At 38.6% G+C, this 18,558-nt stretch overlaps 2 protein-coding genes across 2 annotated transcripts; one reads left to right on the forward strand and one right to left on the reverse strand.

Moving 5' to 3' along the window:
• Positions 1-112: 112 nt before the first annotated feature.
• On the forward strand, positions 113-10,681 carry LOC120800658 (sodium-dependent phosphate transport protein 2B-like). Its single transcript, XM_040146915.1, has 13 exons — positions 113-187; positions 324-366; positions 2,283-2,393; positions 3,938-4,066; positions 4,424-4,567; positions 4,747-4,858; positions 5,578-5,770; positions 7,053-7,148; positions 7,236-7,356; positions 7,843-8,010; positions 8,194-8,310; positions 9,162-9,286; positions 10,115-10,681. The coding sequence occupies exons 1-13, from the start codon at positions 113-115 to the stop codon at positions 10,679-10,681; spliced, it is 2,001 nt and encodes a 666-aa protein (XP_040002849.1).
• Positions 10,682-16,826: 6,145 nt separating this feature from the next.
• Positions 16,827-17,895, reverse strand: bglapl (bone gamma-carboxyglutamate (gla) protein, like). The gene is made up of 4 exons (XM_040146987.1): positions 17,835-17,895; positions 17,355-17,720; positions 17,142-17,238; positions 16,827-16,929 (listed from the first exon to the last, which is right to left on the reverse strand). Exons 1-4 carry the CDS (start codon positions 17,893-17,895, stop codon positions 16,827-16,829), a joined length of 627 nt encoding a protein of 208 aa, XP_040002921.1.
• Positions 17,896-18,558: the final 663 nt, after the last annotated feature.

An 18,558-nucleotide genomic window follows, 5' to 3' on the forward strand; every position in this document is an offset into this window, starting at 1 on the left:
TTGAATCAACACCTCTCTAAAACAGTTTCAATAATAACTGAACATTATAACCTTCATAAGGTAAGATTTATTGCAGGGTTTGCTGTTTTAGATATTTGGACAGAAATCAAGCATGGAGGCGTTTCACTGGGACATGCCCAGGATAAATGAAATTTATCAAAGGGCACTTTTGTCTTTGGATCTTAAAGTACAGTGGTGGTGACTGTGTGTCTGTGTGTGTGTGTGTGTGTGTGTGTGTGTGTGTGTGTGTGTGTGTGTGTGTGTGTGTGTGTGTGTGTGTGTGTGTGTGTGTTTGTGTGTGTGTGTGAGTGCCACTGAGACAGAGAGAGACAGAGGCTGTCAAAGAGGATGTTGGATCCCCTTCCGGTCCTCACTTAACATTGTCAGGTCACAACTCCCGTGGAAATTCAGTGTATCAGTTTGGCCCAGGATGAATTTTCTCCTCGAAGTTCTCAGCCATCAGCAACAGTTTTATCGGCCTAGATTTAGGTCATTGATATTTTGAAGCATTGACCAATGGGTAGCTGTATTAAGATAATCGATAGACTGCTACAAAAATATATATACATATCACTGTGCTCCAAAAATAGAACATACACACATACATGAAGTCAAGTGGTGCCTGGATGCCACACTTCCTGTACCCCACCCCCACACCACCCACATGTGGTCTATCTGTCAGTGGGATAAACCTTTGCCGGGGAGCCATTCTCTCCGCCACGCCTCTCTCATGAATAATCTCAGGGTCCACCAGCCGGAGCTATCATCACTCTGAGGCCTGTGTATGACGGATGGAACGGAGTGTTACCTAACGAGTAGGTAATACAGGATTTTTTTTCCCCCCAGGGGTTTCTATTTTAAATGAATGGACACATTTGAAAATCGGACAAATGTCTCTTAGACACAAAACCAGTAAAGTATTTAGGTAGGCCGGTGAGGTTCATTACAACAGGTGCAGAGGTGCAGGTGAAGGTAGATCCTACCAACTCAACACTTATCAGGTACAATGTGAGTTGGATTGCGACACAACTTATAGAGCAATTTCAGCACTGTCAGGTAAGATTAATCAAGGTTTGAAAGGTGCGTTCAGCTTATCTATGAGACGGAAGTGTACCTGGTGATGCGAAGACTGCACATCAGTTAACTGTCTGCCCTCCACGGACCCTCCCCACCCCTTCCAATCTACCTGGGTGGAGGCAGCATTTCTAAACCTGAAGCCCAGGTGAGCTCAGCACACACAGAGCATGGACTCACTACGGCTGCCACAGGTGAGGCCAAGCATGGCTTCTATTAGTCTGCATGTTTTATTACTGCTGTCACTGGATAATGCTGAAATATCATTTTAGCCCATGTGCCTCAAGGTACATGAAATGTAACATTTCATTATAACTGACATTAAGATTATTATTAATATCTGAGTAATACATTTATAAATATACAAATTTCATTTTTTTCAATTCACAGAGCTAATGCAGTGGTAAAATATGTACATGATTGACATTATTTGTGATGCTGAGGGTATGTAAGAGAATTTTATCAGTAGTTAATGGTTTCAGATAACAAAGTGATGAAACATATCTCAGTGTAAAGTGTCACATATTTTTAATATCGATTTAGCTGGTAGCTTCCCCTCAGTGTCTGAGGGACTGTTGTGTGAATGGAATTTTACTGGAGCTCCACCATGTGATGATAAGATCAATACCACGGCATGTGAGGCAAAAAGTGTGTTTGTGTGTGTGTGTGTGTGTGTGTGTGTGTGTGTGTGTGTGTGTGTGTGTGTGTGTGTGTGTGTGTGTGTGTGTGTGTGTGTGTGTGTGTGTGATATTTCTGACCCTAATATCCTAATGTCATGCTGACTGTAAAGGTGATTTTGGGAACTGTTCGAAGATAAGATTGATCATCAGCTAATCAGAGATAAGAACCCTCATCCTGAGACTGTTACCTACATAAAGTTCCTAGAAACAATTCTCTGTGACCTTTAAATATTAACAATTAAAATTTGTGAATTAAACCTTTTCCACAATAAATGTAAAGCAATTTTAATGAAATTCTTATAAGATATTGTATTTCTTTCTCTTTTTTTTCCCAGCCAATGGCTCCTCAAAACAAATGCAAGGAAGATATCGATGAGAAACATGGAAATAAAAGCAAAGGTATTTTTCATACTGTGCGAAATCAGACGGAAGGCTATTGATGGCTTTAGGTAGCAGTTATATGTAATGTACTGTATGTAGCCGTACGAAAAGGACAGTTAATGTATTCAGGCTTTTTGTGTGTCGTAGAGGTCAAAGCGAGTCCTGCACATTCCACTGTGGCTTTGATTGAGGGGGAGCCGGAGGATGTAGACCCATGGCACCTGCCAGAGCTGAGGGACACCGGGGTCCCATGGTCAGGTGAAGACTTGTTATGTACTTGTGAAACATTATTTTTAGTACAAGTGTTGTCTTATCCTTGCATTTTTAAAGGCACATGTGTGTCCTGATTAGATATGCGTGGGCAGTACTTACTGGTTAATTACATACATCAGTATCTACATAGCTGCAGATATGATAAAGTGTCCCATATGACATCGTTACACAATCACACAAGAGCCAGGAAGTCCGTTGTTTTTGTGCAGTCAAATAAACCAGCACATAGCTGCACATCACAGACATTAAGATATTCACAGTATATGCAGTTTAACGATGCTGATAGAGGGTATTCACCTCTCTTGGAAGTTTTCATGTTTTACTGTCTAACGGTATTGAAGCAAAGTAGATTTAATGTGGCTTTTTTTTGCAGAGTTGTTCTTTTGTTGTCCTCATGACCCTTCCTGATGTAGTTGTATTTTTACTACAATCAACTGAAACCTCTTGACTACACACAGGTGATTTAACTAATTAGGTGACTTCTAAACCACAATTAGGTGTGTTCTATTAAAAGGGGTGAATATTCAATCAATCAGATATTTTGTATTTTGATATTTATAATTAGTTTACATCACCTTGTAGGTATATTTTAACATTTTGACATTTAAGGGTCTTTTTTTCTGTTTATGTCAGTGTCAGAAATGCCACATTAAATCAATTTTGATTCCATGTTGTGAAACAAAAAAAAATACAAAAACTCCTAAAGCCAGTGAGAACTTTCTATACACACTGTAGCTGGCTGAATGTCCAAGAAATTATTGTCTCATTTGAAGAAGAAATAATCAGTGTAATCAGTGTTACTGTTGTAATTATTTAGAAAGCGCAGAGGTCATAAATCATAATGGATGTGATCCAGATAGTAGACAGACAGAGAGCTGAGTCTGTGCAAACAGACTGTAGAGAGGATGTCAAAGGTAAAGTGAGGTGAGCCAAAGTCACTGTTCAGTGAAGTGAACAACTTCAAAAGTTACATTGTCACTGCAATTTACTGCAAGAATGACTAATCCAATATATCCAATTATCCAATTATATAAACAGCTGTTTTCAACTGGAATAATCTTTTCCTTCATCCACAAGAGGAGTTGGTGTGAGCTCTGTGCCTATAAAAATGTGTTAATTTATGCTTTGCACTTTCTACCAAATTTTGGATCATACTGATAATAAAATTAAAAAAATGTTTAAAAAAAAAACTCTTCTGGGGGTTTCTTGGGTGTCCTTCTCTTTTCCCACGTTTCCCGTGACTCTCGACTCTTTGGACTGTGCAGTAGACCTTTTCACAGCAGATATTTTGACAAGGACTGCAGTCTACAGTCACTGACATGGCATTCTGGTACACCAGAATGGAACAGAGCCATTGTGAATGGTATTAATCACACCTAGGGTTTTCCTGCTATGACAAGTGAAAATGTCGGCATGAAAAAGGCCCATGTTGGAAAAAAGCTAAGTAAATCATGTGATAATGATGATGAAAAATAAAAAAAATAATGTTTTTTTTCTTTTTCATTCTGTGCTTAATCCCATTCATTCAGCTCTGGATACCAAAGGGAAGGTGCTGAGAGTGCTGGTGTCAGTGGGGAAGATAGCCCTGCTGCTGGGCTTCCTCTACATGTTCATCTGCTCCCTCGACATCCTCAGCTCAGCTTTCCAGCTTGTTGGAGGTAAACACACTAACACACATGTGTGGGTGCCATGATGCTATACGCCTTTTATCACACCAGACCTTTTGAGTCGTCGTCGTAGTAGGAAAAACACACGTTGAGCTAATAACATTAAAGGATAGGTTCACAGTTTTTCACATCTGTCTTTAAACAATATTCTGGTGCCCATAGGAACATTGCTACAGGTTTGTATGCTGTTACCATTCCTCTGTTCATACTGGCCATTTAAAGATGAGTGGAAGACTGTGATTGATATTCTCTCAAATCACTCTCCATAGTACAGGGTGCTAAGAAGGAAAAACCATATGAAAATCATGTTTTTGGAAATTTGCATGCATCTATGTTCACCTTATCCAGGTAAAACAGCAGGTGACATCTTCCAGGACAACTCAGTTTTGTCCAACCCGCTGGCTGGTCTGGTCATCGGTGTCCTGGTCACTCTGCTGGTGCAGAGCTCGTCCACTTCCTCCTCCATAGTTGTCAGCATGGTCTCCTCTGGATGTGAGTATGAGGCTTCACACTACACAGACACAGATACACATTCATGCACAGAAAACATACAGTATGCACAAATTATGATGATGTTGATGATGTTGATGATGTTGATGATGGTGATGATGGTGATGACGTTGGTGGTGTGGAGGACGGGGATGATGAAGGAAACCTGTGTACTTTGGCAGTGTTAACGGTCCAGCTGGCTGTTCCTATCATCATGGGCACCAACATTGGGACCTCCGTCACCAACACATTAGTCGCAATGACACAGGCTGCTGACCGCAGCACCTTTCGGAGGTGATCATTTTGTGTTTCATGGATAGCTTCCTTTTATACTCTGCCTCTGTAGTTCAGAAAGCTCACAAAGGCCATCATAAGAACATTGAGTTCTGCTGTGAATTAAAAGAATGTGCAGCGCTAATCTGGGCAAATGCTACACATTCACATTCTGCAACAGTATCTAATGCATGACCCTGATGAATTAAGTTTTATTGCTGTTGCAGCTGCAGTCAGGTAAATACATTGGCCTGCTATAGAGTAGACTCATTCATTCATCACTCAAAAAACTTGGTAACACAGGTAACAAAGTCCAACATTACGTGCACCAGAACAGGACATTCAGTGAGTTCAACATTTAAGTAACGAAGCGTTATTTCATCACTGTCCGAGAAAAACATGTACAACATACTGTGGCCGTGGGTTTTAATGTGTTGCATTAGCCCTAAGAAGAAGGATAAATTTACACCCCATTATGTCTTTAGTATTTAATCTACAGAATTAAATCCTTCCATTTACCTAAAAAACTACAAATATTTTACATCCAATCAGTAATTTATGAGCATCGAGTTTACCCGAAATATTACAGTCTTTGGAGATAGGTTGCTATTACCATATAAAAAAAGTTTTGCTTTCTTACTTACTTACTAAATGACAATGCAATGATATGAAGCTCCCATTAAAACAATCAAAGGTCATTTCACTTTGCATTTATCTGCCTCCTTTCACAATGCACCCAGGGCTTTTGCAGGGGCCACAGTGCACGACTTCTTCAACTGGCTTTCTGTTTTGGTGCTGCTGCCTCTGGAGGTTGCCACTGGTTATTTGTATTTGGTCACGAAGCTCATCATCGACTCCTTTAAAATCCAGAGTGGAGAGGCCCCAGACCTGCTAAATGTGATCACTGATATCCTCACCGAGTCAATCATAAAGGTAATATGTCATTCTGATGATGTTATCATTACGTCTGCAAACAATCTCTATAGTTGAGTCTGAAGTCTGAAGAAAATTATTGTCATTAGGTCATTAAAGGTTACCAAGGATACACTGGTGAGACATTGGTGAGAAACACTGACTGTAAATATATGAAAACTCCACAGGGCATCTTTAACGTCATTAGTAGTTGTTGTTGTTTCAAATATCCGAAATACTTTATCTTAAACATAGGATGTCGAGACCATTACATTTTAGAAATTTAGGTGACACTAAAATTGAGAGGTAAATAAGCAGTAATGTTGTTGCAATGAGCCTCAGTTGGTAAGTCAGTGGGTATACAGTATACAGTATATCATCTTATGCCTGGATCAAACCTCTAACCCTTCACTTAAAAATCATTATAAATTATGTTATAACATCTTACAAAGGATCAGAATAGTCGATGCAGTTGATGCAGAAAAACTGTTTCATCCAACATTTTGTTATAAGGCATATCTTAACCCTCTATAAAGACACTACAAATACAAACTACAATACAACACCACATGATGCCAAAAAATATTTCATTCAATTCAACAAAACACTGTCATCCCTTAATCTCATTAACAGTCACTACCGTAACAACCAACCACTGTGATACCCATCTTAGCCTCACGGTGATAGAAGCTTTTAGCCAAAATAAAAACACATTTGCCATTCGTACTACTAATGCTTAAGCCCAGCAAAAAGCAAAACAACGTTTTGGCTATGCCTCCTTCAGTGAGCAGAAGTCATTTAGTTTCAGGGTTGAGTTTGTTACGCACATCTCCCACAATGAGTGTCAATCATTTTATCTTACATCGTATGAAAAGAGCATCTCTGGTTAGATTACAGTCTTTTGGCGGCATTAGCAGTGTGCTCAGTTGACTGTATAACTGTCGTGCTCTCATCCCTGAGCCCTGACAGATTGTGAACATACTGTAACAGTAGTCAGGCTGATACAGTTAACTGGTTACTGTACAATTTTTACTGTTATCTAAATGGGTTGGTGCTGAGTTTGCACAGTAGCTTTTTCCATCTTAAAATGATTTTTACCTCGGTAGAAATGTGATACATAAAGCCATGGAGCAATATCAGACATATTTTCTGGAAACTGAATATGAGTGTTTGCAATCATTGGAATTCAGTTGTTTTTATTCCCTTAAGGAAACCACCAGTTTATCAGAGAGATAAGATGCCAATGTATAACATTGTTATTTTAGTCATGGTTTTACATTCTTTCTCTTTCTCTTTGACTTAGCTGGATGAGTCTGTCCTTAGTGGGATTGCCACTGGAGACCCAGAAGCCAGGGATAAGAGTCTCATCAAGAAATGGTGCCAAACCTTCACCAACACAGTAAGACCAAAACATGTCAGCTACATACCAAATATTCAAAAACCTCCAGCTTCAAGTCTTTATTGTCAAACTGCCACTGTGTTTCAGACCTTAAAAAACGTTACAGTTCCTGGTCCAGAGAACTGCACCTCACCATCTTTCTGCTGGGTCGACGGCAACTACACCTTCACACTGAAGAACATTTCACAAACATATAATGTCCAGAAATGTAAGACCCCAATTTTTAGAATGTATTCTCTGCTTTGGTTTTTAGCCACACTGAATTTAAAAAGGGTCTGTACATATACTCATCATGATATTAAGTAGTTGATCTAATTTCACATGACATGACAAAAGCAGTTATGGTAACATCATCCTTTCCTTGGTGGAGCTTTTTGGTCTCTTCTAGCAAGGTGTTTTGGTTTTACAGGCTGCAGATTCACTGACCCCATTTCCAGCAGCAGAATACAGCTGTCTGAACAGCAGATAAAGTTAACAAAATAGCAGGGAACATAGGGGGCCATCTAGCAACACATCAACCATAACAACTTATAAAGTGATAATATATATGAATCTATGTTTTTCAGGTTGTTGTGGGGTTTTCCTGACCACAAGTGGCCAGGAAAATAATTAATTAATGCAGCTTTAAAAAAAAAACAAGAGGATACAAGTCATCCCCTGCCTGGTGCATTGCATGTGTATTTTCTGTGTGTAGGTAAACACCTCTTTGTGGATGTAAATCTGCCTGACCAAGCGGTGGGTCTGATCCTGCTGGCTCTCTCTCTGCTGGTCCTCTGCTCCTGCCTGGTCCTCATCGTCAAGCTGCTCAACTCCATGCTGAAGGGGCAGGTGGCTGCAGTCATCAAGAAGATCCTCAACACCGGTGAGTGGCACTGCACACTGTATATACAGGTGCAATAAACTGGATGTAATTGCATTGTATGGTAACACATGCATCTTTTGTGGGTGTTTGCATATGTGTTTGTTTGTGTGTGTGTGTGTGTGTGTGTGTGTGTGTGTGTGTGTGTGTGTGTGTGTGTGTGTGTGTGTGTGTGTGTGTGTGCAGATTTCCCATTTCCATTTGGATGGGTCACTGGTTACATTGCCATTTTAGTCGGAGCTGGAATGACCTTCATCGTGCAGAGCAGTTCAGTTTTCACCTCTGCTATTACTCCACTTGTTGGTGAGGTCAATCCACCATCCCATCATCCATCCATTTCATTCATTTACTCTGCTTGTTTTCCTTTTTCATTTTAAAAATCTATATGACATTTTGTACTTGCAATTCCCATAAATAGCTGATTTAATTTTGTTTTCTTTATGTTTCTGTATCTTGCTCTCTCTGTCTGTGCCATCACAGTTTGTATTCAGACTGAAAACAGCTCAACAACTCAAACCAGTACGGGGGTGTAATGTTTGAGGGCACCAGCAAGACTTGAAATATGTTCCAGGGAGTGCAGTTAAAGTAATAGATAAAAGTACTTAAAGGCATTACAGACACCAAAACACTGCACGGCGGTTTATAATAGACAGAGACGTATTATACAACTCTGGAACTTTATAACTATTTTATCTTTCATTGTGACAGTGACAAAGTAAACAGTAGAAATACGCCATTAACGTTACAAAATAATCTACCAGGAATGTGCAGTATTTGATTGACCACTGCAGTGTCTGGCTGGATGACTTTGTGCTGCTTTGCGGCAAAAGTTGAACGTGGTTCAACGTGTTTGTCAGACTTCCCTGCATTTTCTTGCCTGAGCGGCTAGGTAGTAAAATAGTACACAGTACCGAATATGATCTTTAACAAAGATAGGTTTAATAGAGTACAGATTGATCAAGGGGACACACGCACTTCACTTGCATTATTCTGTTGTTGCTTTACCCATAATAATTCAGACTTGAAACTGATAAATGTAACTGATTTCCTGGTAAAACAGGATGGACATAGGAAGCTCGCAAGGGAGAAAGTGGGTGTATGTGTTTGTGTGCATGTGTGTGAAAATGTGTATTTAACCAGTTTCTTTTGAATAGGTATTGGTGTCATCAGCATAGAGAGAGCATACCCATTGTCTCTGGGTTCGAATATTGGCACAACCACCACAGCCATCCTGGCAGCCATGGCTAGTCCTGGAGACACACTGGCTAATGCTCTACAGGTCAGTAATTCACACAAAAACATGCAAATATGCAGAATGACCAGATTGGCTTTTTGAAAAGTTTTATATGAATTTATTTTGAATTGTCAGGGATATAAGATCTAGAGGAAGCCTGTTTTTTTCCTAGTCTATACTTGTGTAGATATCATTCTAAATATATTCACCTTCAGGAGAAATGTTGCTTTTATTTTTGAACATATTTCTTACATTTGCTTTCATGTTTAGGATTGATACTTTTTGAATTGTATCATAATCCATAAGGTATATAATTAATTGTGAAATCCCATTTTTATTGCAACTATAAAGTTGTTTCCTGAAAATAACTATGTAATTTGAGATGTATTATAGAGAAAATATGGAGTTTATTTAAAAGAATGGCTCCAATTAAACGCAAGTAAATATGAATTTTAATTAGAAACTTTTGGACTCCTTTCTGGACTCTTCATTTTGCATGACCACATGGCCTGTTGTGCACTGACTGAAAATAAATTAGAATTGATAAAGTGTATCTATTTTATATATTATATGTCTATTTTACCTATAATTATTGAGTAACAAATAACATAATCCTTTCAAGGAAACTTCTTTCAGGAAATTATTAGGAAATGAAAGACCTGTAAAATTAAGCATTACCGAAAATTTTCATAAAATATATTTTATACATATATATATACATAAAATATATTCAATGAAAATGTTCCCTTAAAGTGTAGAGAGTCACTAAATGAGTATTTATTTTTATATTTAATAGAGTTCCAAGCTCTTGTTCTGCAAGGAGAAAAGTAAAGACTCAACCATACCACTAAAGTTTGTTCATTCTTGCTCCAGATTGCCCTTGTGCACTTCCTGTTCAACATCTCTGGCATCATTCTGTGGTATCCAATCCCCTTCACCCGCGTCCCTATCCGGCTGGCTAAAGGTCTGGGCAACATCACCGCTACCTACCGGTGGTTTGCTGCTATCTACATCATCTGCTGCTTCTTTCTTTTACCACTCTTCATCTTCAGCCTGTCACTGGCTGGCTGGAAGGTACTGGTAGGCGTGGGTGCACCTCTAGTCCTCATATTGATTATCATCATGGTGATCAACGTGCTGCAGAAAAGGACACCTGGATGTTTACCTGCAGTACTGCGATCCTGGGATTTCCTGCCTCTCTGGGCCCACTCCCTGGCTCCCTGGGACAAAGTGGTTGGTGTGATTACTGCCAAATGCTGTTGCTTCTGCAAATGCTGCCAACTTGCTGCTGATGACCTAGAACACAGAGAGAAAGAGTCTGTGGAAAAGAAAAAGAAGCCATACATAGAAGCGTATGATAATCCTGCAATGAGTGCAGAAAAAGAGGTAGAAAATGAGATAAAGATAGAGCTAAAGATTCTGAAAATGTCCCGTCTATGAGATTTCAGAGATATGTGTGTTTGCACAAAAAAAAAAAAACTCAGGAAAAAAAACTACAATTTCCACAATATTTATGTTATTACTTTTAGTAGATCTTTGAGTGTAAGATGAGAAATGGCTGTATAGGGATATATAACTTTCAGGCAAAGAAAATGACACATGCAGTAAAATGCTGGTCTTCCCAATGTATGGTGTTAACTGAAGTGCTTTTTAACGTATAAGGCTATATTTTTGTTACTGTCAGAAAATCCCATGGAAAGACAAAACTGAACAATGCGTTAATCAGTCTCTCAATACTTTCTTACTTACCATACCCTGTCTATGGCACCTAGCCTCAAGCCAATTAGCTCCTGCCGAAAACATAAATCTTAGAAGCTGCACACAAATATATACTTTCATTTTTAAAAAAAGGCTGAATAACTTCCATAAAGCCGCTGGGCACTGTAGTTTTTAGCAAACATTACTCAAACGGAAGGAAATAGCACATTTGATGGGGACTGTTTACAGCTTTGGATTAATACACATTTAGCAATACCAGTAGACTGGCCAGTTGGTCCAACACTTTGGCCCAGAATGAAATATCTTAGCAATTACTTGATGGATTGCCAAGACATTTTGTGCAGACATTCGTGGTCCCCAGAGGAGTAAACGTAATGATGTTGGTGATCCCCTGACTTTTCCTCTAGCGCCAGCATCAGGTCAAATTTTTAATTTTGCCAATACTATGGTTTGTAACCAAACACCTGCAAAAATAATGACATTCCCAAAAGCTTCAGCTTTACTTTGTGGTTAGTGCTAATTGGTAAATGTTTGCACGCCAACATGCTAAACTAAGATTGTGAACACGTTAACATTATACCTGCCTAACATCAGCTTGTTAGTATTTTCCTATCTTCCATGTTACCAAGCTGATGTTAGCCTTGATGATGTTAGTATTGGTGGACAACAGTGGAGGTCTATGACACAGTAGATTAATCAGGCTTTGGCTACACAGGCGATACTTGTTAGTAGGATCAATTCATTGTTGGTTTTCATCGTTTAATGGGATTTGTGGACAAGTAAAATTTTGAATTTTACCAGACTGATCCTATAATACTTGAGTTTCTAAGTTTAGCTCTAATAATGGTGATTAAATTGCCACTTAGACAGCCTAAAACAACAAATCACAGTTTAAAAAAAATTCAAACATGGTTATTGAAACATGGTAAAGCAAAGTGACTGTGTTTGGCCAGCACATGCCGTTAGGTTGTATGACACTCTATGCTGTTAAAATGTGAAAACTCCTGAATGTGCCATGGCTTTTGTGCACTTGTATACAGTAGATATAGTCATGATCAGATCTGCATAAACCTACCTGGCAGAGCGCAGGTTTGATGTGACAGACAAAGACACAACGTTTTTATAAGGCTTCATCATTATTATTTTTACAAAGAAAAGAAACATCTTTTCTTTTTTTTCTTTTTTTTACTGTGTATTTAACACATTGAGATGCTTAACACATCGTTTTAAGGTGTAAAAATTATTTTGTAATTGAGATGGATAATTGTATTCAAGGAATATGTAGTTTGAAATTAGATGAATGCATCTAACTTAATATTTTTAATTTCTGATGTTTAATGTTGACTCGTATATTGTTTTCCCATATTACTATATGAAAAATAAAAAAATTAAAGATTAAAAATCATACCTAATCAAAAGATTTACTTCACTTTATTCTACTCACCTGAAAGAAAAACCTCTAGACTCATCGTTTTTAATGTTCCTTCATTAGCACAAACTTAGCTGACCCCGTATCAAAGGTATGATAGGAGAATATTTATTGCTCTCCTATCAGTGTTATCTGAATATTTTTCTGATAAAGCATGTTGGGAGAGAACAATTATGATATAAGGAAGAAGCAGAGTTGAGAGTGTAGGGTTCAGAGTGTTCAGATTAACAAACATGCCCTGTAACTCAAAAGAATGATAAACTATATTATGACCATTCTGTTTCATTTGTGAATTTTTAATTTCTTTCGTATTTTTTTTTTTTTTAAGTGTCTGGGACAATACAGCCAGTGTCCAGGAAACTTCCACTGTTGTACTGACCACTATACTGTCACATGTCAGTGGGCCATGTGCAAAGAACATGAGACGGATTATCAATATGTCAATATCGAGGGCGCACAACTGTGCCAAAGTGTTCAACACAACAACCACGAGACACTTGTCACATGGTTAACTGACACTCACTCACTCTATAGGAAAGGTTTTATACACACACACACACAGACGCACACAGACGCACACACACACACACACACACACACACACACACACACACACACACACACACACACACACACATACACACACGCACACGCACACACACAGATATTTGTACTTGATTGATATAATGCATTACCTAGTCCAGTGGTTCTCAAACTTTTTCTGTCATGACCACTTCAGGGGCCAAAAAAAAAAAAAAAAAAATTCCTTTACCACAACCTAAAACCTTAACCTTAAAAACCAAGTCTTAACCCTCAAACAGTGCTTTGCAGTGGTGAGGTCCAGCCGAAAGTCCTCGTAATGCTGATATATCCTCACTATGATGGTTTCAATCTGAAATTGAAAGCACACACACAGACACACACGTGCAAATAGCCATGATCTCGTTTGTGGATTGGGTTGCACCAGCTGAAGTTATATGTAAATATGCCTTAAGTAATTCTTAAGTTCTTAGAAACTACCTCCTAGTTTCAGACTGTTGATTTAGTAAGTGTGTTGAACAATTAAAACTTAAAAAATATCTCAGCTTGTAAGGACTTTACTAATGTGTAAATCGGTTGCTTGGAAACATCTCTAGCGCTGTCCAATCAAAAGCAATCAACTGTGCAAACAGGAAGTCACTGTAGCATCACAAGGTGTACTTCCAAATATTACAGTTGCAGGGGGGCAAACAATATAATAAACTTAACTGCTCTGCTCTAACCCTTCTGTAAATGTTATTTTGCTAAATGTTACTGTTTTATTGACATGTGGAAAAACTGAGAAATACATACGTTATGAGTTTTAATTGAATGTGAAATATGTAAAATATACAATATATAAAATATTATGCTAACGTAGCTGATCTTATTCTCACATAACTGGCAAAACGTTTTGTAATTTGAGGTATGTTATATTATTTTTGTGAAATTTAATTTAATATCCTCTGAGTTTACGTGACTATTACACAGCATTTTATCATTTGTCAGGTCAGACATGCTGACAATACTCCACATTAGCAACTTCTTTTGCCCTTGGTCTAAACAGGTCGTGTTTCAGCAAGCAAACATTAGCTCATCAGCTAAATCACTTAGCTATGCACCAGTTACACCTGACAGTTAATGGCTGTAAATATTCAGTAGCAGCTTATCTCTTTTTTTGTATAATTGTCTTTATTTAATTTCCTGCCCTCCACCATGGGTTTTTTTTGTTTTGTTTTGTTTTTTTTGCTTATAATCTTGTACCAACCAAGATGAATAGTAATACCTATACATTTACTGTATAGATAGTGTGCACATTTCCTAGAATGGTGTCAGGTTGACATGAGGTAGTCTACATTCACACACACAAGAAATAAAAGAAGATACAAGACACGAGGCACATGTACATTCACATGTCTAAGTATTATCACACTTGTTCATTTTACACGTACACATACACCTCTCATCCCCACCCCCTACCCTCTACAAACATTAACACACACACTTAATACTAGTACTGTGTCCCGTGTTCCCGAGTTCATAACTTCTTGTAGGTCTTATAGGGCGTCATAAATATACTTCTGTACCTAACTGAATTGCTTTGTTATATTGTTATCTTCAGACATTTTCTTTTCTATGGTCAAATAATATTTCACCAATTATTTCCATGTCTGTAAAGTATGGGCCTCTGCCACCCCATTGTTTTAAAATTGCCTTGTAAAATTACCCATCTGCCACTGGGTTGGGTATCTTATTTTTCTGGAACTCTGAAAAATACACACCTCAGCTGTTGGTAACAGCTAAAATCCACATAAGTCAAATCTACTAGTTTGTAATGTGCAACCTGTTTTTCAAAACAATATAGTGATAGTATATAGTATAGTGATAGTTATTTAGTGTAAGTCTCCACCTCAAAAGCACTTCTGTTGTAACAAGGATAAGTTTGAACTTTTGGTGGTTAACTGGCTCCTGGACTCACTCAGTGTACAGAGAAAAGTAAGAGGGGATGGGCTTTTCTGCTCCCTCTGTTAATGATGAAACAGTGCACCCATCCACAGGCTACACAGCAGCTCAGCATGTCACAGGGTGTGTCGCAGCTGTGACATCGCCATTCAGTTATTGAGCAGAGGGTCCACACACACGCACACACCTGTTGTTCAGGTTTACACACTGTTAATCTTATCTGTTCTAATACTGTTGCTGTTTTTCTTTCTTTTTTCTTTCTCTTTTCTTTCTTTGTTTATATATAGGTTGCACACATTTTCTCCAATATACTGTGTTTATTCTCAAAATATTTTTGGCTACTCATCACAGTGGTTACCAGCCTTGTATGTTAATTTGATTATGATGGAATTACACTGTAGCATTATTAAATGTGTGCTTGACTTTTCAGCTCCGGAAATCAAAACTAAACTACTGCACATCTGTTTTGTTTCTCCTCAAGTAGGTTCATGGTTGTCAAAGGTATCCTGTTCTACACTATCTGACAGTATCATATATATTCTCTATCAGCTCCCAACACTTCATTAAAGCTATATAATGTTTGAAGTGAGTGATATATTCTAACCTAAGACTCCATATTTATCATAGCTGCACCATTCTATCAAGTGAAAATATTGTTAATGTCTCATGGATCCTTTTGCACACACTTTTTCAAAATTCAGCCTCACGTATTTGTTCTATTTGGAAACTTTGGGATCTCGAGTAGAATTTAAATTAAAGTTCTGTGGGTTTGATTACATTTGGCTGCACTGCTTGAGTTTATAATGACCAAAACAATATATATCAATTTGTGTCACAAAAGTCAGCCTGTCAGAGGCTGACTTTTTGAAATTCCAAGATCATTTCAAGCTCACAGTTAGGAATGTGTGTCAGATTGTCTCTTCTGTTCAGGCTGCTGACATGTGTTCATGTATTCCAATTAAATACAGATTTAAATCCTGACTTCTGGATTGAAATCTGTTTGACTGACCAGCACTGTCTTCTGGTGGCAAATATGAGAACACAACAGAGTCAGACTCATGTGAGGACAAGTAAACGCTGAATGAAAGAGAGGATGAGACTGATGATGGAGCCATTTTTTTGGTGCATGTTTTCTATGAATAAGTTCTGATTAACCAACTGTACACTGTGAACATAGTGGAGCATGTGGCAGCTAAAGAGCCAGATGTTTCACTCCAGAGTTGGTAGAGACCAAAAACAGAGCTAAAAGACTTACAGTCGCCAGGTGGCCAGAACCAGGACTCTAAATGAATGATAATGTTGTTCCGCGTCTGCTGGATGTTTGCTAACCAGTTCGCCATATCAACCTAGCTTTAGAAGATATAAAGGGCTACCATCAGAATATATTAAAGACAATACAACAATTCGACAAAACAAAATAATTTATTTTCAAACCCAGAGGCAATTTGTGGTTACAGTCATTTCAGATAACTGATGCGCATTTTAGACACACTGTACACTACCATTAGATCTATCAATACATCACTACTAAAACTACAGTACCTCTAAGAACTCATTACTACATCCACTATTCACTAGAACAACTACTTCTAAGACTAAAGCATGATATAAAAACATTAATATATTAACATACAATACATTTGGACTTTTAGCACCATTCATTGTATTATACTATAGATGAGAAGAATAATTTAAATGGGTGTGGACTACTACATACTTCATAGGCTTGTGTTTCCATGTGCCTCTCTCTGAAAGCCTGGAAGAGTTGTTTTCATACTGGACCACTGCAAAGATTTATGCCCAAAAAAAAAATCTCCGTCTAGCATCATAACATATACCAAACACTTGTTTTTTGTTTGCCTGCTCCTTGTTTGGATTTAGGGGAGTTATTGCACCGTAATATTACAAAAGGAAAAAGAAAACAGTTCACATCTGAATGAAAGAAAAGTCTTTAACTTAGAACTGAATGGGTCCATAGTAGGCGATGTATGCAGCAACGATGCCTGCAGTGTCAGCCATCTCGTCACAGGCGACGTTCAGTTCACACACCTCCCTCAGGCTGGATGGCAGAGGAGAGATATAAAGTTAGATGGTTTGTAGCGTCTCAGACAAGTGTCACTTTAGACTTAAGTTAGTATTTCAGTTGTGAGTTGTGTATTTTTTCTTTTTAAAGAATTGCAACAAATGTCAAGCCAAACATTAGCTAATAATGTTCAACATATATTGTTTCCTAGTCAGTCAGTTTTGTCCAATTAGAGTAAATAACTGTACCTTTCCAGCTGCAGAGGGGTCAGATCTCCTGCTCGGGTCGCTCTTCTTTTCCTCAGGAGAACAGCAGCCAGGTCTCTCTTCATAATCACTGGAGAAGCTGAGGGCACAAGTCACAAGGTCAGACTTTCTTCAGTTTTGTTGTTTTACATTTATATGAAAACCTGAAGTAATCCTAAAACCATGCAAAGTGTCCCTCTGGAAAAAATTGCATACCCTCAGTGCTGGCTGACTCTGATGAAGATGAGGAGGATGAAGAAGAAGAGGAAGAATCAGAGGCAGAGGAGTCGGATGCTGAGGAGTCAGAGTTGGACTCAGATGAGGAGGACTCAGAGGATTCCGAGGAGGAGGACGAATCGGAGCCTGATGAATCAGAGCTTGAGTCAGAATCAGATACTGAAGAGTCGGAGGAAGAGTCGGAATCCGATGCAGATGATGAGGCTGAATCGGATTCGGAGGAGGATGAAGAGTCCGAAGCAGAGGATGAGGAGGATGCATCGGGGGCGGCAGCTGCAGGGTCAGAAGGTGCAGCTTCAGCAGTTGTGTCGGCAGCGGGGTCGACAACAACCTCTGGTTCCACAGCTGATGATCACAGAAAATAACATTTGTTAAGCATACTCTTGGTACTTATATCGCTCCCAATAACAAAGGGCAATGTTGGGAATCACAACAGTGATATGATGAGTTTGTCCTTACCTCCCATGGACCAGCACACTGACAGAAGGGCACAGATAGAGAGGAGAGTCAGAGTCTTCATGATGCCTTGTAATTAGTTTCTTGCCGTTGACAAGTTGCTTGTCTTGATAGTTTTCTCTTCTTTGCCTACCTTCGATGGTGTGCTCTGATTCTTTCCCCAAATTCGAGGTCAATATATACTGCAGTCCACCTCCTGTGTCAGACCAGACCCACACAATGAGATAACCCTCTGATTGGCTGGGGAATCAGATGTCAACATTTCCGCTTCCACTTGTCATGAAAGCTCCCATAAACACCCACGCAGCCCCTGGCACTGAGTCCAAAAACCTCATTCACCCGCACAGAATCTTGCACAGCCGAAAACATTCCTGGCATTCGTCTTCATATACAGTTCATGGTACTGTATGTAGGCCTACACATGTATTTATGTATGTAAACATTCACTTGACATTAAAGCCAGACAAACAGGGGGACATGAACTTTACATCTCAGGGGATTCCCCCTTCTCCATGATGCATATTCATAAACGCAAATATTCACTCTCAAATACACAGAAAAGACTCAGCAGAAATATTTTACCCTTGAATTTGAAAGAGCTTATGTAACCTGTAGCTAAATGTCAAATTAAATTACTGAATTGACATTTTAAAATAATTTCTCTCTCTGGTTGTGGGTAACCTGAAAAGTATTGTTTGTCATATTTTCATTTTTACAAAAAAATGCC

This window comes from Xiphias gladius, chromosome 15 (assembly GCF_016859285.1).
Source record: "Xiphias gladius isolate SHS-SW01 ecotype Sanya breed wild chromosome 15, ASM1685928v1, whole genome shotgun sequence".
Taxonomy (NCBI): Eukaryota; Metazoa; Chordata; class Actinopteri; order Istiophoriformes; family Xiphiidae; genus Xiphias; species Xiphias gladius.